The sequence below is a fragment of the Mauremys mutica genome, chromosome 5 (genome assembly GCF_020497125.1).
Source record: "Mauremys mutica isolate MM-2020 ecotype Southern chromosome 5, ASM2049712v1, whole genome shotgun sequence".
Classification (NCBI taxonomy): Eukaryota; Metazoa; Chordata; order Testudines; family Geoemydidae; genus Mauremys; species Mauremys mutica.
The window spans coordinates 94,218,118-94,239,998 of record NC_059076.1 but is presented as its reverse complement, the minus strand read 5'-3'; the positions used below and the strand labels follow the sequence as shown (position 1 = coordinate 94,239,998).

General features: G+C 42.3%; 1 protein-coding gene across 6 annotated transcripts in view; it reads left to right on the top strand.

Moving 5' to 3' along the window:
- The window catches only part of DCUN1D4 (defective in cullin neddylation 1 domain containing 4), a 63,982-nt gene that overhangs the window by 30,293 nt on the left and 11,808 nt on the right, over positions 1-21,881 (top strand). For 3 of the 6 annotated variants that reach the window (XM_045018588.1, XM_045018590.1, XM_045018593.1), the window contains 3 exons: positions 8,586-8,700; positions 18,675-18,766; positions 21,359-21,429. In XM_045018588.1, the coding sequence (XP_044874523.1) occupies positions 8,586-8,700; positions 18,675-18,766; positions 21,359-21,429 (278 nt within the window). Of the gene's footprint in view, positions 1-4,224; positions 4,301-7,193; positions 7,276-8,585; positions 8,701-18,674; positions 18,767-21,358; positions 21,430-21,881 lie in introns of those variants that run through there. The other 3 variants (XM_045018592.1, XM_045018589.1, XM_045018591.1) reach the window with 3 other exon arrangements.

The window sequence follows — 21,881 nt, the reverse complement described above, 5'->3', positions numbered from 1 at the left end:
GGTGGGTGTGCAGGAAGGGGTGGGTTTGCAGGAAGGGGTGAGGGGTGCCGTCTTTGGGACGGAGTTTGGATGCAGGCTCTGGACTGGGGGTTGGGGCGTAGGAAGGGGTGAGGGGTGTGTGGGAAGGGTGAGTATGTGTCCGTGGATGAGGGCTCTTGCTGGGGCTCAGGGCATCAGAGAGGCTCGTGGCTAGGGGGGGAAGAGCATGGTAAGGGCAGCCTGCCTTGCCATTTGTGGATGTCAGGCGCTAGGACCCTGGGGCAGCATACACCTCACAGACTGACCCGGGGCAGCATTCACCTCCCAGAATGACCCTAGTGCCTAGTGACTGCAGTCTGTGTGTGTCCTGCTGTTGATCCTGCCCCCAAGTCTGTACCCTGGTAATGGAGGCTGTCCTATGCAATTAAAAAAACCCTCCCCCCCCTTCACACAAAGTCTTCTGACAAGGAAAACGTGACGGAAACAGTGAATAACAACAAACTACTTTTAATACTCAACTACACAGTGGGGGGATGAAACTTGGATTTGGGACTGGGTGATCCAGGAAGGGAAGCACTTCTCACACTTTAGGGAATGAGAGCTGTTTGGTACATGAGCGCTCTGCTGGGGTGGAGTGACAGTTTTCACGGCCCCTAGCGCCCCTTCTTCTTGTGATTTTGGGTGAGGGGGGGACAGGACTTTGTGGCGGGGGAAGGCGGTTGCAGATACAGTTCAGGGGGGCTCTCTGCTCCTGCCTGCGGTCCTGCAGAACATCTACAAGGCGCCGGAGCGTGTCCGTTTGTTCCCTCATTAGCCCAAGCAGCGTTTGAGTCGCCTGCTGGTCTTCCTGCCGCCACCTGTCCTCCCGTTCGCTGTGTGAGCGCTGCTGCTGACATAGGGTCTTCCTCCATTGTCTCTGCTCGGCCGCCTCAGCTCTGGAGCAAGCCATCAGTTCCGAGAACATGTCGTCCCTAGTCTTTTTCTTTCGCCGCCTAATCTGTGCCAGCCTCTGTGAGGGGGATGCCGGGGCAGTTCGTGAAAGAGCCGCAGCTGTGTGATGGGAAAAAGGAAGTGATTTCCTTGAAAAGATACATGTTTGCGAACACTGAACACAGTCTAGTCAGTTTCTGTGAACAAGACCATACAGGGCACCTAGTCTCACGAGCTCTCAGGACAAGTTCGAGATTTCGGAATACGCTTTCATTGGCTGCGGTCTTGCACAGGAGATCGGACAAGCGGGGCGGTACAGCTGAATCCGTGTAGCAGCCAGGCCTGGTAAGCACTACACTATAGGCTGCTTAACAGTTAATGGATAGCTGTGCCCTCCCGCTGAAGGCAATCTGTAAAGCATAAAGTCTGACCCTGTTCCAGCCCCTCGCGGCTGTGCACGGGAAAGATCACTGTATGCTTTTCCTCTGTGGCCTCCAACACGTGGCTGTTAAGCGAAGGTCATTGCTATGCAAAGTAAAAGTCAAGCATTCACAATAGTAACAGTACACTAATTGCCCTAATTAGATGCAGCAGTCGCCGAACGAGATTAGCCTGAGGCGGGTCACTCGGAGAGAGAGAGAGCGGATGCTGCTCGAATCCCTGCACAGACCAGGACCGTATGCTGCAATGCTGGTGGAGGCAATGATTCCGCTGTACATTAGGATGGCCTGGCGCGGAAGAGTGTGCTTCCACGGAGCACCAAATAAGGCACCTTTCCCCAGGAACCTCCTGCGGAGACTTTTCGAGCTGCTCTCCGAGAGCTTCGTGGAACTGTCCCAGGAGGATTTCTGTTCCATCCCTATCTGTGTGGACCTTCTCTTTATATAGTTTTTTAAGCAAAAGGTTTTATATAGTTTTTACATATTTTTTATTCCTGTTTTTTAAAAAATAAATGTTTCCATGTTTATAGCACTTACCGACTGATCCTTCCCCTGATTCTGAGTCCGGGTTAACGGCCGGGGAGGGTTGGTAGGGGATCTCTGTGAGGGTGATGAAGAGATCCTGGCTGTCGGGGAAAGCGGTATTGTAAGCGCTGTCGCCTGCGTCGTCCTCCACAAACCCTTCCTCATCTTCCCCATCGGCGAACATCGCCGAGGAACTGCCCCTTGACACTATCCCATACTCAGAGTCCACGGTCACTGGTGGGGCAGTGGTGGCAGACCCACCTAGAATGGCATGCAGTGCCTCGTAGAAGCGGCAGGTCTGGGGCTGTGCTCCGGAGCGTCTGTTTGCCGCTCTGACTTTTTGGTAGCCTTGTCTCAGGTCCTTGATTTTCACGCGGCACTGCGTTGTATCCCGGCTGTATCCTCTGAGTGCCATGGCTTTGGAGACCTTCTCGTAGGTCTTTGCATTCCGTTTGTTGGAGCGCAGCTCCGAAAGCACAGACTCATCGCCCCACACAGCGATCAGATCCAGGACTTCACGGTCTGTCCATGCTGGGGACCTCTTTCTATTCTGGGATTGCATGGACTCCTCTGCTGGAGAGCTCTGCATCGTTGCAGGTGCTGCTGAGCTCGCCCCGATGTCCAACCAGGACATGAGATTCAAAGTGCCCAGACAGGAAAAGGAATTCAAATTTTCCCGGGTCGTTTCCTGTGTGGCTGGTCAGAGAATCCAAGCTTGGACTGCTGTCCAGAGCGTCAACAGAGTGGTGCACTGTGGGATAGCTCCCGGAGCTAGTAAGTTCGATTTGCATCCACACCGAGCCTAATTCGACATAGCCATGTCGAATTTAGCGCTACTCCCCTCGTCGGGGTGGAGTACCGAATTCGAACTAAAGAGCCCTCTAGGTCGAACTAAATGGCTTCCTTGTGTGGACGGGTGCACGGTTAATTCGAATTAACGCTGCTAAATTCGAATTAAAGTCCTAGTGTAGACCAGGCCTTAGATGGAATGTCACTTTCCTGGTGGCAGTGACTGCAGCTGAGAACATTTCAGGGCATAATGACTTGATTTACCTTATCCCAAATTGCACAAGGGTATAATTGGTGCTGTGAACTCCTCTGACATTCCACTCTTAGGTGGTTTTTGAGGTGTTTTTTGACCTTAATGAGTTTCACCTATCAAAATTCTCCCATGCTGGCATGCCCATTCTGGAGAGAAGATCCTTCTCTACAATATGCTTAATTAACCCAAGAATCTTTTGACTCTTTGGAGCAAACAAAGCCCTTAAAGTCCATTCGACTTTTTGTTTCTTTTGAGACCAGTCTATTGGGCATTGCTGTTACTAAGTGGACCCTCTCCTTAGAATGGAGTGATTTAAAATTACTTGATTTTTTTTTTCCAACCATTGGTTGAGATTTTGTAAAACTATTTGGAAATCTTTTGCTGTAGTAGTTTTAGACTAAAATTTGTAATGAACCAAATTATAAATACTTTTCTTAATGCCACTGCAGATGGGATGTTTTATTTGAAATTTACAAATCTGATATAGACAAAAACCAAAATACTGAAAATTAATATTTGCAGGGTCAGGGCCTTAAGCAGGTACATAACTCTACTCACATGAATAGTCCCTTGACTTCATAGAGACTACATTGTGCTTAAAGTTAAGCATGTGCACAACTCTGTGCAGCCTCGGGTTACAATTGGATTTTTATTAAGAACTTTTCTCTTAGTGGCATAACATCATTGTTGCTGCAAAACTAAATTACTTCAACGTTAATTTTTTCATTGTTATTTAGAGGTTCAGTATATTAACAAAGTTATTGTGAATTATTTTATACACACAGGTCAGTTTTTTTCAAAAGTAGGAGCCTAAAGTTATATTCCTAAAGATGGAATTTGCAAAAGCACCTGAATGATTTGGGGCCCTAAGTCCCATTGAATTCAAACTGCAAACCCTAACTAGGAGAATATGGCCTGACTGAAGCATTTTAGCTTTCATGATATATACAATTGGAAGATAGTATTGATTGCAAAGATAGAATGAGCTTTTTGCTTATCAATTTCATATGAGTTTGTGGCAGTTTTCACAGTAAGGATATTAATGAGGTGCCGGACTTGTCCCTTTCAGCATAGATGAATATTAATTGTGAAAGTACTTCAGTTAAATAAGTCTCTGTAAAATCTGAAATTATACTAGCAATTAAGTTGAAGTACATAATCATTTTAGCAATTTGAGACTCCAAGATGCGAAGAAAGTAAACTAACAGCGTGTTTTTAAATTTAATCTATGTATTAAAATTAAGATTTTTATCCACTCTCTCTAAATGAATGTGTGTACATTTCGTATTATGGCTCTTCTAAAACTAGATGACAGATGCACAAAGTTTCCTGGATCAAAGGCAAAGCTACATCACTCCCCATATTAGCAATGGGTGTGTTGCAGGTACCTGTAAAAAAAAACAGTATTATTTTGTCTCCACACACTCTTATTGCATGAATTTGATCTCCTGAAGAGAATCTGCAGGGGTCCGAAACTTTTCTGGAGCATGGAATCCAATGTAGGGAAGTCCAAACTCTCTCCTTCCAAAATTAAACAAAGATGTCTTTTGAATATTCCTTATTTTCATTTGGCCTTTTGCATGTTTTTCCCTGCACTTGTGGTCTCATTCTGCAGGCTTGTACACTGTATTTCGTGTTTGGATGGGTGTCTTAGTGTTCTCATCTAGTTTTTAAAAACATAAAACACCTTGCTTATTATCAGCATTGGCATTAGTTTTGTTATTATTGCTCACTGAAACTTTGCATTTATTTTATTTGTGAACATTCCTCAAGTTGCTTGATCTCCATGAGTGTAAGGATTTGCACAGATGTTATCTTTGGAGAAAGTAAAAATTATATATCTGTAATTCTGCTTTTCTAAAGACATCCTTTGCAGATTCTCATTTACTTGCTCACTTTCCCTTGGTTCAGAGGTTTACCACTCTCATTTTTAATCTCATATCTTGTTTTTCATTTTTCTCTGGGGTCTGTTTTAGATGCGAGGTTGATCATCCTGAGTTGGCTTTTTTTTTTCTGGGAACTTTAATCTCCTGCACAGGTGAAGGAACTGAAGGGACTGTTTGGCAAGCAACATTAATAGTTGGCTGTTCTTGGGTGGTGATGGCACATGACAGACATTTGGGGTATCTTCCTTGCAAATGTTACCTTTAAGTGTCAAAAGCCATTAAGAACTGACAGTCTTGAGCAGTTTTTAACTCTCAGAGGCAAGAGTTTCTGGGACAGCCTTCTAATGGTGCGGAGGGAGGAGGCAAACAACCTAACTTGTGTTAAAATGGAGCTGGATATGTTTATGAATCGAATCATATGATGGGGTTGCCTGTGATAGCAAGGAATCAGACTTGATGACCTAGGAAGTCTTTCTTTTCCTATGTTCAAGATGATATTTGCAGAGAAGCAGTTATATGTAAGGAAATTTTCTGTCAGTCTCAAGCAACTCCTATTGAAGACCGAGTTGTGTGCGCATTTGTAGATGATCAGACCTGTAACTGATTATTAGTCAGGAAAAGTTGGAGATAGAAATTACCTTAAAATAAAATGATCTCCTAGAAAAATCTCTGCAGAAAATATTCATATTAAACCAATACTGAGCTAACAAAGCTGTTAGAAATTGCCTTTAAAGAACTGACAATCTTTACATTCAGATGGGCACACAACATAGCTATATCTTGTTTCTTTGTGAATTTTCATTACAAAGAAGTATTTAATAACAGCTGTGTACATGTATCATTTTTAAAATAAATGATACTTCTGTACTGTGATTTGTTAGTTTGTAGGTCATCATTCAGCAATTCAAAGTGCAACAAAAGATCTAATTAGAATGGAAACAGTAAGATCATAAATAACATACACAGTATGTGAAGACTTATACTTCTTGGAACAATATTTGAAAATATATTCCTCTTTCAGGTGTCTGTCTTTTTAAAAAAAATAGTCACTTTATAACTTCTGTGCCCTCTTCTTCCCATTCACTCAGTGGCTATAAATCTGAATGTAGACAAATTCAAACTAGGAATAAAGTGCAAAATTTTAAATTAGGGTAATAAGCCATTGGAACAGTTTATCTGGGATATGATAGTTCTGGGCTTGATGCAGGAATTCTTGAATTAAATTCTTTGGTCACTTTTATTCAGGAGGTCTGACAAGATGACCATAATGGTCCATTCTGGCCTTGAAACCTATGAATTATAAGAATACATAGTGTTCTCCCCTCCCTCCATTGTAGGACCAGTATTATCTCACTTCTCCTCCCCTACGCATCCACATTCTGAAAAGTCATGTATTGAATTTTGCAGTCCCTACAGTTGCTTTGGCAATTTACTAGGAACCCCAAGGTCCCCTGCCAAACCCAAATGCCTATAGTCATATTTGTATGTTTATTTTTATATATAGTAATTGTTGCCTGAGTGACCTAGAAATAAAAAATCCACAATTCATCAACTTTGTCTTTAAACTAAAGTTAGAGGGGAAGGAGTGGCCATGGGCTATATTTAGCAGTAGCATGTATTTTGGGCAGTCACATTAAAATTTAGGGGTACCCTAGAATCCATACTCCATTCACTAAGTTGTTTTGTACTGCTCTAGTGTGTGTGTGTGGTGGAATCAGTAAAACTGCGCCTCTTGTCCTTCTCTAAACAACTGATCAGTCCTGCTATCATCTTAAGACTTTCAGTTTGTGCGAGTGTTTATCTGTCTATTCACTTGCTGACAAAACCTCTAAAAACTTGACTTAAAAGGTCATAAAAAAAATTACAGCCTCTATAATTTATAGGCATTTCAAGATTGTGTAAATGAAATTCAGCAGATATATTCATGTGGACTTATCACTAATAAGATGACATAGTTTCTTTAATCCATTTTGTATTATGCACACTGAAGTATATTTTGGAGCTTTTGACTCAGTTTAAAGGTATGTTCCTCTTCTCAAATAGCTGTCACTAGGACTCTCATCTTTTGCCTCACAACACCAGCAATGTACTGCTGTATTTGTCCCCAGCAATGTGCTGCTTGGAATTCTTATTACTTAACTAGCTCCTTAATGTGTATTGTAAGTCTTAGACAGTAATTTTAGTATTTTAGAGCTCTTTTAAAAAAAAAACTAGAGTAAAAGAATTTATTTTGAGCGCACCTTCACTTGTCCCTTTCTTTCAATATTATCTTCTATTTTTCTTGTCTTTTTTGTGGTTTTCTTTCTTGTTTTTTCCTAACCCATTATTTGTATATTTCCATAGATGAGATTTTTTTGTTTTTACCCCTTCCCACTTTGCACTCCTCTCCAGCATAGGCTTGACCAGTCATTACTTTCCTGAATAAAAAAGATACATGAATGCTGGAGGTTTGAAGAAGACTTGAACATCACAGGTAGGTCAGTGTTAGGGAGAATTCCTGAAATGGAGAGAACTGCCTTCTTCTTCTCTAAAACAATGTGGATGGGAGGGCAAGACCAAAAATGGATAATAGGTAGGAGAGTACGATCAGCTAAACCAAAAAATTATACATCTGAAGCTATCGTGTAAAGAATGTATTGCAAAATCTAATACAAACAATAGATCCTATGAAGTTATTTCAGTTGTGCATCTGAACTTCTTTCCTTATATTGCTTTCAGAGCACTTGGGAGAGATTTTCAATGGCACAGAAGGCAGTTAAGCACCAAACTCCATTGCCCTTTTAATGAGAGTTGGGCACCTACCTTCAACCTGTGCCACTGTAATGTCTAAAAATGGAAAGTTTTATGGTTGGATTTTCTGAAGCGTCAAGCAGAGAAACATATTTAGAGGATTATATGGGATTTTACTATATTAAGAATTATCTTGGATGCCATAGGAGCTACACAGAAGGTGAATTAAAGGCTAACTATGAAGACTACCCTGTTCTGCAGTTCCTTGCAATTACCTTAACTTGGCTTCTCTGCCTTTTCTTACCCTTAGCCTTCTCTCTATTACCTTTTTAAGTTCTCTGCATGCTATTCAGAGCTGTGCTGACTCTTCCAGCTGGTCTTTATCCTGTGTTTTATACACAGCTTCTTCAGGGTTCTGTGCTGTGGTCGTTATTTCTAGTTAAGGAGAGTTGGAGAAAACTCCGTCTCTGGGATCAGTCGTTATTGCTCCTAAGAGAGTCAAAGCAAAGTGACAAAGGTGCTCCCTATCAGGAGCTGTTGAGTATGCCCCTCCCTGTAGAGTACTTCCTGTTCTTCTTGGGCCAGAGAACAAGAAATTGGGTTAAGAAATCAAACAAGGGTGTCTATTAGAAGTATTGTGCTCTAATCACTGGGTCAGTCTTTTATTTTGACAAGTGATGGTCAAACCTCAAAAATTCTTGTTTGGACAAGTAAGTAAAAGTTAGGATGCTTCTTGAGGCTCTAAATCAGATTTTCCCAGGAGGTTTGTGGCCCTTATTTATACTAGACAGATTGAAAATAGTACAAGAGACTGGTCTTTGCTCCTGTAGTATTTTTCAGTGCTTTCTGTCTTCACAGAAACCAGGAAGTAGAGTGGCACATAAAAATGGATGGTTTTTTATTTTGAAAGGAGATGGGGGAATTTTGTTTAACTTAGCAATTTCAGTTCTTTTATTTGAATCAGTTCACCAGTCTCTAATTTTTTGAGGAAAATGCACATGGTTTCACTGTCCTGTAACTATTTTTATTCTTTGTTTTTAATACCCTCCATAGGAAGTCTCCGATCTTGCAGTTCATCAGACTGCTTTAGCAAAGTGATGCCTCCAAGGAAAAAGAGGAGACCTGCAGCCGGAGATGATTTATCTGCCAAGAAAAGTAGACATGATGGGTATGTCATTTTAATGTGAGCTAATAATGATGAAATAACATTATTGATGAACAGTTGGGGTGATCATCCACTTATGAAATGGTAAAAATGGCACTAACTGTGGAAATCTATGCCTGTGCCTGAATGAGGAATGCCGCCGAATTTCTGCGACGTTTCGGCGGTGTTGCCTCTCGATGAGATATCTTGTTGGCAGCAAGTGGCGTCATCGAGAGGCATCGCTGCCAAAACGCCGCAGAAATTCGGCGGCATTTCGGCAGATGCTCCACCACCGGCCAGGACGCGGGCGCATTTAGATGGCGCCCGCGGGCACCGTGTTGGGGACCCCTGAGCTAGACAATGGGGCTTGTGCTATGATGCTCTACTGTATAATAAGTGGCTCAAAAAGCAAATGTACCCATAATAAATGTCCTCAGATGAAAAAAGATTTTTTTTCTGATTGCCAGCCTGGAATCTCAGCATATCATCTTATTCAGACTGGGTTCTTTCCATTTTGTTCACTGTCACTAGTAATAAAGGTTCTCCAAGCCAAATTAGGCCCCTAATTATGTCTGGGCAACTTCATTGTGTTTAATGGGGTTGCACAAGTGTAACTGACTTGGAACTTATTAAAATAAATCTGTTGATGCTGATGAAAGGAATAGAATCCAGCTCCCCTTTTCTTTGCTTTGTTGGCTATGCAGTACTAACAATAACAAAAAGCAATACGTATGTCTTTTTTTAAACAGTTTTTTACTAATTTTCAGACATAATAAAATTAAAAAGTAAAACAGGATGAACAAGAAATACTACAACATTATCTATAAGAATGTGGCAAATGTACACATATAAATAGCAAATAGAATAATGAAGTGAGACCAGAAACAATACTTCTTTTTCACAAAACCTAATAAAAGTTTTTATATTGAACATTTCCTCTGCCAAAATATTGAGACAGTACATGAGATCCAGAAAGTAGTGCTGTCTGGAAACAAAGGAAACTGACTTTAGTGCAAATAGTAAAAAGCTAATTACATTTCTAACATTTTTCTGTTTTAATAATCTAAGGTAGTGCTAGTGTGTGTTTTATACAAGTAAAGAAGTTAAAAATATTCTGCAGGTGTAATTTTAAGGATCTTCATTATGTCTCTCCACATTTAGATGTGTAACAAATAGCTCTTTTCATCTTAAACTCTGCAAATATATTTCAGGTGGCTTTTAGCTTTGGGGTAGAATCAGACCTGTCATTCACTGGCAGCAGGGGAATGTCCCACTCTTGAAGTTCCTTCCAGTTTTATCTGCACCTACAGCCACTAATGGCTCAGCCAAACCTCCGTGCTTCCGAGCTTTTCTGAGGAAAATTTCACCTCTTAGTTCATATTTCTGACTAAAAATGTGACTGACTAATTTGTCGATAATTCCCAGCTGTGTCCCAGGACTACATCTGTCTTTTGAGGAACGATTTCCTTTGTCTGTGCTTTGCCTTCTGAGGTGTTTGTGGTGGTGTCTGGTGCCCCTGCAGGCTTCAGGGAGCAAGTTATGCTGAGAGGCAAAGAGAAGACCTGTCTCTCCTGTTTTTACGCACTCTTTACCAAGGATCTTGTTCGGGAGCTCAGTCTTCTCTTTTACACAGTTCAGTCCTGTTCCTTTTGCCCCCAGCGCAGCCTAGGTGGGTTTGCCTTACCTCCCACCACCACCACCACCACTTTTTCCCAGGCAGGAAAGGAGGCAGGTAGGATTGGCTCTAGGAGCAAAAAGCCCCTTCCTTCATTCTCTCCATCGGAAGCAATGCCAGAAGAGCGGTGTTAGGTGGAAAATTGTTCCTCAGTGCCTAGAGCTCACTGTGGAACTCAGCTGCCTTCTGCCCCTCTGTCTCCCCTCAAGTTGCAGATGGAGGGCACTGGAGACAGCCCTGGAGAGTATAGTAAAGGGGCCTTTGGGCCAAGTTTACTACCCCGTTGCCATCCTGGTAACAGGCCTTCTGGTGTTCCTTATTGATATTGCAGACTAAGGTCTCCAGGGGAAACAGACCCATCTGGCCCATATAGACTCCATACAATAAAAAGTAGAGTCTCTGGGGAGCCTATTCTTGAATGCCATTACCTTCCATGAAAGATGCAGAAAGACTCCATATAGAGGGTGGGAAAGACAAGAAGCCCAGCCTCTCATAAGGCAAGGAGGCTGCTAGCCACTTAAAATATTGTGACCCATATCTGAGTCCAATTTTAATCTCTCCTCTGAAGCCTGTTCATAGGGACAAACTCCCAAAGTGGATATTAAATAAATTAAGTCAGTGCTGGTCCTTTGCTCGTCTTCAGAATGCAGCATGGTGGATAATCCTCAGTGTTTTTTTACCCTGCTCACCTTCATGGAGTGTAGCATGACAGATTGATACAGAAAAGACCAGATTACAGACATGCTGATTATCTGAGTGCACGTGTATGCACACAAAAAATGGGGATTTCTTCCTGCGTAGGGGAGGAAGATCAGCTGCCTGAATCAGAGCTACAGGATAGCATCACCTCAACCCTGGGTATGAAAGCTCTCAGGTGGCATCAGCACAACAACAAAAACAAATAAAATAACATAAAATTATGAGGTCTTGTTTGAACCATCCATGTATTTCACAAGCAATGCTAACTGTGGCAATAATATAAAGATAATCCTTCAGCCTAAAAATCCTATAGCCTAAAGGCTTCCCCCTGAAAATGATAGTAGGAGCTGAATCTGTTTCATATACATATAATGGAATCTTGCTCATTGAGATCAGATGCTCAAATAAATCTCACTCTTTTAGTGCTACAGTGGGCAACTTCTTGAGGGACTCGAGGCTATTCATAATCACTGGAAAAGTAGATTTACAACCCTGGCTTCTGACAGATTCTATAGAAAGGAATACAGATCGCATGCCAAGCTAAAGTAGTTCCTAAGAGTGCAACAAGGGAGAATGTCACTTTGCATCTGGTAGTTGGACCAATCTGGGGTGCTGAGGGAGGTCAGTTGCAGTGTTCCCTCTAATTCTTCCCACCTATGTGTGGAATGACTTTTGTTATGTGCACCAATATGGAGGTGATGTGTCACATCACCTCCATATTGGTGCACCTAACAAATTCAAGTGGCGGGGGTGGGGCTGAGGGGTTTGGAGTATGAGAGAGCTCAGGGCTGGGGCATAGAAGAATTCAGATACCACTAACTTCCTTATCACTGATGGGCCATTCGAGACAGACCAATTACCACTACAGTACTGCAGGAATTCCATTTCTCCAAGGACCTCTTGGCTTCTGAAACACTGGAATCCCTACTACTTGGTACCAATGTAGTGGTACCAACCACATCTCGGACTCTGGAATACCCTATGGTACCAAGATACTCACCACTGGCCTCTTTATCATATCCACCTCTATTGAGCAAAGAAGAAGAGGGCGATAATGATAACTTATCTTCTGTCTCAGTTCAAAGCTTCCTAGAGCATTGTCAAGAGACATATCACCTAGAAACACAATACTGAGAGGACAGACAAGGCCTAACCACTTGGTATGGACACCCTTGGGCACCACCACCCATGCCCTTTGCCCCGCCCCAGTGGCTGTATTGGGACCCATAGAATCATAGAACTGGAAGGGACCTTGAGAGGGTCATCTAGTCCAGTCCCCTGCACTCATAGCAGGTCTAAGTATTATCTAGACCAGTGTTTCTCAAACTTTTGTATTGGTGACCCATTTCACACAGCAAACCTATGAGTGCAACCCCCCTTACAAATTAAAAACACTTCTTTTGTATTTAACACTATTATAAATGCTGGAGAGAAAGCAGGGTTTGGGGGTGTAGGCTGACAGCTTGCGACCCCCCATGTAAATAACTTCATGACTCCTTGAGGGGTCGCGACCCCCATTTTGAGAACCCCTGATCTAGACCATTCCTGACAGGTGTTTGTCTAACCTGTTCTTAAAAATCTCCAATGATGGAGATCCGAGAACCCCCCTAGGCAATTTTTTCCCATGGGTATCCTATAGACACTAGTTCTCTAGGACCTTGAGTGTCTCCTATAGAGATAGAGGAATGCAGTCTCCCTCAGCTTCCCTTTCTAGACCCCCAGATCCTCAAGAAGAGACCTCTGAGGACCAGGAGGCAAGGCTGAATAAAGAAATTACTTCAGCAACAAACATTTCATCATCCTCTCCAGAGGAAGCCATAATGCCCCCTCCACCAACTATGGCAGACAACTTCAAACAATTTCAGGACCTTACCAGGAGAGTGGCGGACTCACTTCACATCCCCCTTGAAGTGAAGACGTTGCAACACAAGCTGCTGGACATCCTGCATACGTCCTCTTTATCTCATATTGCACTCCCGGTCAATGAGGACTTCCTAGACCTAGCCAAAATCATTTGGCAAATGACAGCCATGATAATGCCAACATGCAAATGAGGAGACAAAAATATGCAAATTATCAGGCCTTGATGGCAAAATATAATCATATAAATTATGGGAAATTTAATGCCTTTATTGAACGTCTCCCAAATGATCAAAGAGAGCAGTACCAAGCCATCATTGCCTAAGGCCAGCTTCTGGCAAGGACAGTACTAGAAACCACATTAGACACCACGGATGCAGCTGCCCGCTCCATATCAATGGTGCTAGTAATGAGGAGAGCTTTGGGGCTTCACCTTTGCAGTCTCCCAAGAGAAGTCCAAACAGCTGTGGAGGACCTTCCGTTTGAAGGATCTGAACTCTTTGCGGAGAAGACAGATTCTTCACTGCATACATTGAAGGACTCAAGAGCCAAGTTGCACTGCTTAGGGATCTACATGCCTGCACAGAAAAGGAAGTATAGAAAATCACAGAGAAAAGAAAGATCCTAACTGGCCCAGTTCCCTCCGCCCCCAGAGACACTATGAACCTCAGCAGAAGAGACAGCGGATGGAAAAACGAAAACCGACAGCCTCCCACACTTCAACTATACAGTCCTCAATGTTGAAACATCAATGTTGAGACATTGATTGAAGCCCCAGGCTAACACTCCCATCATCAGTTGCTGCAAAACTCAAACTATCTACATCCCTTCAAACACCGTCCTGTTCTTTTTCGACAAAACTGGGAAAAGATAACATCAGACAAATGTGTACTGGAGATCATCTCCATTGGTTATTCAGTCCACTTTACCTCCCTCCCACCTACCTATTCTCTCTCTCTGTTCCTCTTCAGGGACCCTTCTCACAAGAGCTTGCTGCTTCAGGAAATAAATCATTTCCTAAACCTTGGTGCTATAGAACCCATACCCAATCAACACAGAGGGAAGGGTTTCCACTCCAAATACTTCCGAAAAAGAATGGAGGATGGAGACCCATTCTGGATCTGAGGTTTCTAAACAAATATGTAAAGTCACAAAGATTCAAGATGGTTACATTAGCAGCAATAATTCCATCTCTAGACCAGGGAGACTGGTTCTTGGCCCTCGACCTATAAGATTCTAACTTTCATATTGTGATTCCACCATCCCACAGGAAGTTGCTGAGATTCACCTGGAGTCAAGACCATTTTCAATACAAGGTGCTTCCATTTGGCCTATCATTCACACTCAGAGTGTTCTCAATGGTCCTATCTGTTGTAGCAGCCCATCTTTGCAAATCATGGATCATGATACATCCATATCTAGACAACTGTCTACTCAAGGCACAATCCTTAGACGATGCCCCGTTAGCTATGCAAAAGACTATAGATCAGTGGTCCCCAAACTTTTCAGGGTCATGCCCCCCATACCCCTGTCTATGCCTCCTCCAGGGCCAGGAGCAGGGCCGCAACTGGCGGGGGTGCGCAGACAGAGGTAAGGGGGTCGAGGCTGGGCTGCAGCTGGGGGCGAGTTTGGGGCTAGGACCGGCGCTGGAGCAGAGTTTGGAGCGGGGCTGGAGGGCATTCCCTCCCTGCCACCCCCCATGGGGGCTGGCCTGGGCCCTGCTGTGCCCCCCGAATGTTCTTCTGTGCCCCCCAGGAGCCGCTCAGTTTGGGGACCTCTGCTATAGATGTATTCACGCAGTTGGGACTACAACAGAATGCTCAAAAATCGACTCTGACTCTAGTACAACAGCTAGAATTCATAGAAGCCGATCTCAATGTGGTAAAGGCCAATGTCTTCCTACTACTACACAGATTCAACACCCTAACCATCTTAATCAATCGTTCACATCAGCACATTAGCCAGAAATTGCCTTCAAATACTCGGGCATTACAAAGATTTGCCAGCATAGATGTGTTGGCTAGGAGTGTGGGGAAAAAATCACACCCCTTCTGACATAGCTATGTCAGCTAAATCCATGGTGTAGCTGCAACTATGCCAACAGGAGAGTGCGTCAGTCGGTTTAGCTAATGTTTAAGGGATGTGGTGTAGCTAGGCCAGCAGAATTTCTCCTTCTGCTGGCTTATGCAGCATCTACACTAGGGGACTCTGCAAGCATAGCTATACTGGCCCAGGCTCTGTAGCAGTAGTTCTCAACCTTATTTACCTTTGTGGCTTGCATATGCAGCTCTCTACGTGTTACTGGGCCTCATCTGCACAATATATATATTACCTGTATGGCCCTGAGGATGTCACATGGGCTGCAGCTGTGTGCTGATGGGGCTGCAAATGGCCCATGAGCCACAGGTTGAGAACCTGCTCAAAGCTCTAGGGCCAACCTGCCTTACCCATTCTTTTACAGAGAAAAGGTGGTGATGAAGCTACATCCCAAAGTCATCCCAAAGATGGTTTTGGAAATCTACATGAACCAGTCCATCACCATACCTGTCTTCTCTCTTGGCGTTGAATGCAGCTTTGTGAAGAAGAAGCTGCATACTTTCGACGTCTCCAGAGTCTTGCTCTATTACCTCAACAGTACTGCCTTTCTGTCCCTGCCTCCTTGTGGCCATATTTAACACCTTGAAAGGCCAAGCTATCTCTTTGCAGAGAATCTCGAAGTGGATCACACTGCATTTTCACCTCCTATCAATTGGCTGGTGTGTCACTCCCTCCAAACGTCAAGGCACATTCCACCTGGGCACAGGCAGCATTGTCGGCCTGCTTCAGAAACGTCCCAGTCTCTGAGACCTGCAAGGCAGCTACATTGAGTAACTTCCGGACTTTTGTTAAATGTTATGCACTGGACATGGCAGCTAGGTCAGATTGCAAGTTTGGGAGAGCAATCCTTCAGTGTGTTTTATACAGCTGGAACTCCTGACTCCCACTGTCCAGGGAGGATACTGATTGCCAGTTACCTACAGTGGGATTTATATTGATACAGGCTGAAAGGTAAAGTGGTTGCTTACCTTACAGTAACTGTGGTTCTTTGAGATATTCTACTCATTGTGAATCCCATGACCCACCCTCCATCCCCGCTTTTCAGAGTCCTCAGCAACACAGACTTTGAATTGCAAGGAAACTGTGGGAGCATGGTGTTGCCTCCATTCCTCCCCCACATTTTGCTCTTGTGTGAGAGTATGAGGAGGCTTATGGTACATGTGTTGCCCTAACGGACACTTTTAATCAAACAAAAAAAGTACTTGCACCTACAATGAGATACACACTGACAACAACATCTCCCAAACCCCTCATCTTCCCCCTCCCATAAAAACGCTAGTTACTTTAGTGTAACTAACTGTTCTGTTTTAGCACTTGTGATGGCTTTCCTGTGTCACCAGTAATAGAAATTCACGACACTCTTGTTTTGCTACTGAACAAATACAGTAAAGATAGAGACACTTCAAATTTTTCTATATTTCTCTACCCAGAGGCCTAAGCCCTCTTCTAGAGAGTTTCTGTTTAGGACACAGCGAAGTTAGTTGTGTCCTTTGCTGTGGATTTTCTGCAGAAATTGCCATTATTGTGTGTATTGTTACAAGGGCAGTTCAGGAACTGAACTGAGACCACCAACTCTGTTAGGAGTGCTAGTGATAATGCAGGATTCAGGCCTGTATATTTGCATGAGTTAGAATTTTGGGTCTTGTTTGCCTGTTTGATTTTTGATACATCCATATCCTTACTAATATGTGTGAACAAAGACACTGTGTGTTGCTTATGCCTAGCCAGATGGATTTGATAGTATAATGGGAACAGATAAGAACAGTTAAAGTGTTACTGGGGATGGTGGGAGTTTCTTAGATGAGCATACACTGGAAGGCTGTCTGGCTCCACTCTCAAGCCAAGGTCAAGCTGCCCGTTAGGAAAGGAAAGGAGGCTTGGTGGGTAGGCATTAGACACACTAAGAGCCGAAGAAAAGCCTGGCCTTGGTCAGTGCACAACCTCACTCCGTATCCCTCCCATGGGATACAAAAGAGGTGGGACGAAGAGCCCAGACTCATGACCCTCCAAAATGAAACATGACCATAAGTTGTAAGAAGTGGGACCACGGGCATGCATTGCAGGTATATATGGGGCTGCTAAGAAGGAGGCGGGGGGGAATAGGAAACAGGGACACAGGCAAAAGCTCTGCGGTGTCAGAGCTGGGAACGGGGACATGCGTAAAAGCTTTGTGACATCAGAGCTGGGAATTGAACACTTGGAAACAGACTGCCAGCGTGTAGAGCTATGGATATGCTTGCTTGAAACTAACCCCAATAAATATTGCATTGCCTGCACTTCGGATTTCCTGTCTTCTGCTTTTTGTCTGTGTGACAAGAACCAGGGTCGGGCATATGCGCCACCTCCTCCGGGCCCACGGGGTGCTCAACCCCCGTCTCCGCCCAAGGTCCCGCCTCTACCCGTCCCCTTCCCCCCAAGCCTCCACCCGCATCTTTCTGCCCCTGCTCTGTCCCAGGCCCTATTCCACCCCTTCTCCCAACTCCCCACCCCTGCCCCACCTCTTCCCACCCATTTCCGCCCCCTCCCCTGAGCATGCCCCATCACCACTCCTCCCCCTTCCTCCCAGAGCCTCCTGCACACCCCACTGATCGTGGGAGGCAGTAAGTGCTGAGAGGAGGGGGAGGAGTTGATTTGTGGGGGCTGCCAGTGGGCAGGAGGCACTGGGGGGGGAGGAGTTGGCTGCCAGTGGTTTCTAAGCACCCCCTAATTTTTTTCCGTGGGTGCTCCAGCCCTGGAGCCTCCACGGAGTCAGCACCTTTGGGTGTGAAGGGAAAGCCCTCTAACAAACTCACAACCATTTGGTTACCCTGCAGGTTTTTTTGGTGGTCACTCTCAGCCTGAGCTGGATTTTAAACCAATGATCTGTAGATGAAGGTCTCAAGAGGTCATTACAGTTCCTTGAGCCATCTAGTCAATGTTGCTGAAAAAGTTCCAAACTTTGAAAGAGCAAGCTTTATTTGTACATTCAGTATTTCTAATATTTAGTTTTATGTTAAGCAGTTGTATAAATAAGTGGATATCTGTGGGCAAGATGTTAAGTAAAATGCTAAAGATTAAGTAGGGCTTCTGATTTGAGATTTTAACTGGTAAACACCAATAAAACACCCCTGATTCTGGAAAAGGAAAGAAGAAAAAAGAAAAGAAATCAAACTGGTGTTTATGCAGTAAACCTGGAAATGGTTACTTGTATCTAAGGGCTTGTCTACATGGATCAGTAATGCTCACGGTCAGAGTGTGATTTCTAAAGCGCAGTCATATGTTGCGCATTAACCGGTCTGTGTAGCCCCTGTTGATGTGCATTAAAACTTCCCTAGTGTGCTTTAATGTAGTGCTGGTTGAAACAGTACTATGTTAAAGTGTGCTAAAGAACATTACAAAGAGATTACTTATTACAGTATATACTATTATAATGACTAATGTGTATAATATACATTACTCATTACAGTATATACACATTTTTGGACATCTACATAAAGCTCAAAAATTTCCAAAAAATAGACTCCCCCAAAATGAAATTACCATATTAAACCCTGAAAAACAGAAGCCCTAAGATTAAACTATCCATATTAGGAAAATGATATTGCATTTGTATTGGCTATCTGTATCTTGACTACAAAGCTGTTTTTTTAAATGTAAATTACTTATTAATTATTTTTTCCATTTTTAGCATGTATAGAAAATATGATTCAACTAGAATAAAGACAGAGGAAGAAGTCTTTTCAAGTAAGAGATGCCTAGAATGGTTCTATGAGTATGCAGGTAAGCTATGTAACAATGCCTAATCCTGACAATTGTCTAAATTTGTATTGAAATTTACATTATTAAATGAGATTTTTCCTAGAAATTTAAATCTGAATACAGAGGTTTCTTGGTAAAGCAAAGAGTTTAAAAAAGAATCCTTGAATAAAAAGGAATCCTGTTTATAGACAGATGCCAAAGAACTCAAGATGTGCCAGTGTCTGAAAGAATAATTGGCACACTGAAGACAGTATTTTCCCCAAACAAGAAACATTTCAAATGCAGATAATAGATCCCTGTTTTGGTTTTAAGTTACACACAATTACAAATAAATTAGTAACTGTACATTAAACAAAATCAAGCTTTAATTGTGGTTTATTGCTAAAATCTATACCAGAATTTATTGCTAATATCTGTACATTAAATTATGTTTCCAACTGAAGTTTGTTTAACTCATTGATTTAGAGCTCTGGCCCCTTACCATTGAGCAGTGTAGACACCTGGTGACATGGTCCCCATTTTAAAAGGGGAAGGAGGTTAGCCATATTTAGTTTGTCACTTCTAAATCTAGTTCCAATTCTAAGCAGAAAATGGAACTGATTCCTGAGATCATATTTCCCCAAGGAGTCTTTCCTTAGGATATTTTTCATCACTAAGCATGAGGGTATATTTTAGCCTCATTCTCACTATTGTATATTGAACAGGATTTAACTGGCAATTTCTTCTAGGACCACCTGTTATAATATACTTTATCTTCTGACAACATACAGGCAGTGACCTGCTATTTTTGCAGAATAGTACACAAAACTCTCCTAAAGGAAGCTATTTGCAATGGGAGAAAATAATTCTATAGTACAGTACTGCAAAGAGCACTGAAGGGGAAACTGAATAACTGATAGATAGAGAAATGGGGACCTTAGGCAGTTTCTCTGAAAGCATACCTAGAACTTTAGGTAGTAAATGACGTAGTCTTCTTTTTGCGGCTGCTGGTTTGGATGCATAATATTAAATACTCTCATCTCCATTCCTTTTTGGCATCTGTACAGCTAATAAATTACCACTTAATTTTTGGTGGTGATGCTATTAAAGCAAAACATGATTTATATGAACCAAACTAGTCTGAGGTCTTTGTGTCTGGCAGGTTGGGAGAAGAGAGACAGACGAGAGAGAGAGAGAGAGGCAGGCACCCTATTGCCAGATTCTGTGCCTTTCTTGATGGCTGTGTGGATTTTCTATTCTTGTTCTGACTACTGGAATAACTCATTCTTGGCAAGAGTTCAGTAGAAAGAAGGATGAGCGGATGGCAGTGTGTGAAAGAACTTTGGTTTTCCGCTTGCTGCATCTGCAAAGGTGCTAAGAAGAAGGCAGGGAGGAGGGGGTATAGTTTTGTTCATAGTGGTGTTATAACACTCCAGATTTTCAAATGAGGATCTTGTATGTTTACTTCATAGGTTTTTCTCTTTTACACAAACCCACTGTTGATACTGCCCTTCTCCTAATGTGACTTTCCCTTACAAAATAGCAGAAATCTTTTTTAACTGTTGTATGTTTTGAGGTGGCTGAATCGGGACGGGAGGGAGGGGAATAATGGGAAGATAGGGAAATAAAGATGGGAAATGTGTATAATTAAAAGCCTGTTACTTCTAAATTGAAGGCTGAATATTTAAGACTGATATAAGATTGACTATAACACAATAGTGAAGGGTCAACTGCTGTTCTCATTATAAAACCTTGTTTTTTCAAGCCTGTTTAACTATTATTTGTATATGCCTCTAGTAGTTTTCACACCACATATTGCAGAGATTGTGAAGTAGAGTCTTGATTTGATTGCTGCTTTTCTTCCTGTTATATTTTCTGAAGCCTGTTTACATAGCAATTACTTTGCAGAGTTTTTATTGGGGGGATAGAGGGGGTTGTATGTGAAGTCTCCATAATGTGGTGTGATATGGTATTGTTGCAATGCGAATAAAAATGGGCATGAGAATCTTATTTCAGATTTTGTTTTAAATGACTCGGAGAAGATAGTTACTGTTAATATAAAGAAGTAAATTGTGCATTATGTTCTGGGGGTGTCAATCCCATACTAGTATAATATATATTTGTTAGTCAGCTATATTCTCTTCCTTTAAAAAAATTTATTGTATTCTTATAAAACTAAGATTTATTGTCTGCTTACTATTAAGATATCTTTAAAACAAATTTGTTTCCTGGCTTGAGCCTTTAGAAGGTTCCAATAACCATTGTGTTCAGTTCACCCAGTTTAGCAGCACTTTGGTACTGAGCCAGTTTCAGAAGTCTTTGTCCTGCAGTACCTTCCTTATTCACTTTTCACAATTGCTGCAATTATTGGGTACTGTGGTACAAGTTAAAAAAGAAATGAAGGCTATTGTTGATATTTTCTTTCTCTCTTCTCATGCCTTGCCAGAGGTGTAAACTTTTAGCGTAGTTTAATATCTTCTTGTAAAGGGTAAATATTTGTATATGTCAAAAAGAAAACTGAATCCTACAGAAGTTCAGCTTCTATTGCATGAATACTTCTCTTTTACAGCAGTGATGTGCTTGCAGTAAATTTTAATTTAAACAACAATATTGTGAAATGTCATTTGATTGCAGGGACTGATGACGTTGTAGGTCCTGAAGGCATGGAGAAATTTTGTGAAGATATCGGAGTTGAACCAGAAAATGTAAGTTTATGCTTTTCCCAAAATATGCCTAAGCCACCAAAGTGAGCCTGGTTTCTATCTCTTAATCTTTTATCATCTGAGTTTGAAACATTTTGAAATGGAAAATTGAAGAAACCATTGTTAAATGGAGAAGCATAAACCAGGCAGGTTTATTTTGTTGCTTTGGCATGGCACCTTAAAATCACTTGCCTTCATTGAAAAGGAGTAAATTAACCTCTGAAAGCTCAAACCTTCCAAAAAGTTAGTGTTTATTTTAATTGAAACTATCCTAGAGTTTTAATTTAGAAATGAAGTGGGTATGCACATTATTGGGCTCATATATTTGTTTCATATTTCTGAGGGGGGAAATATTGTCCTGTTTGAAAATTTGCTAATCTCATCCACCTGATTTTGAAACACAAGTGATACAGAAAACGTGTATATCTTACAGTCAGGAATGTCTTGTGAATTAG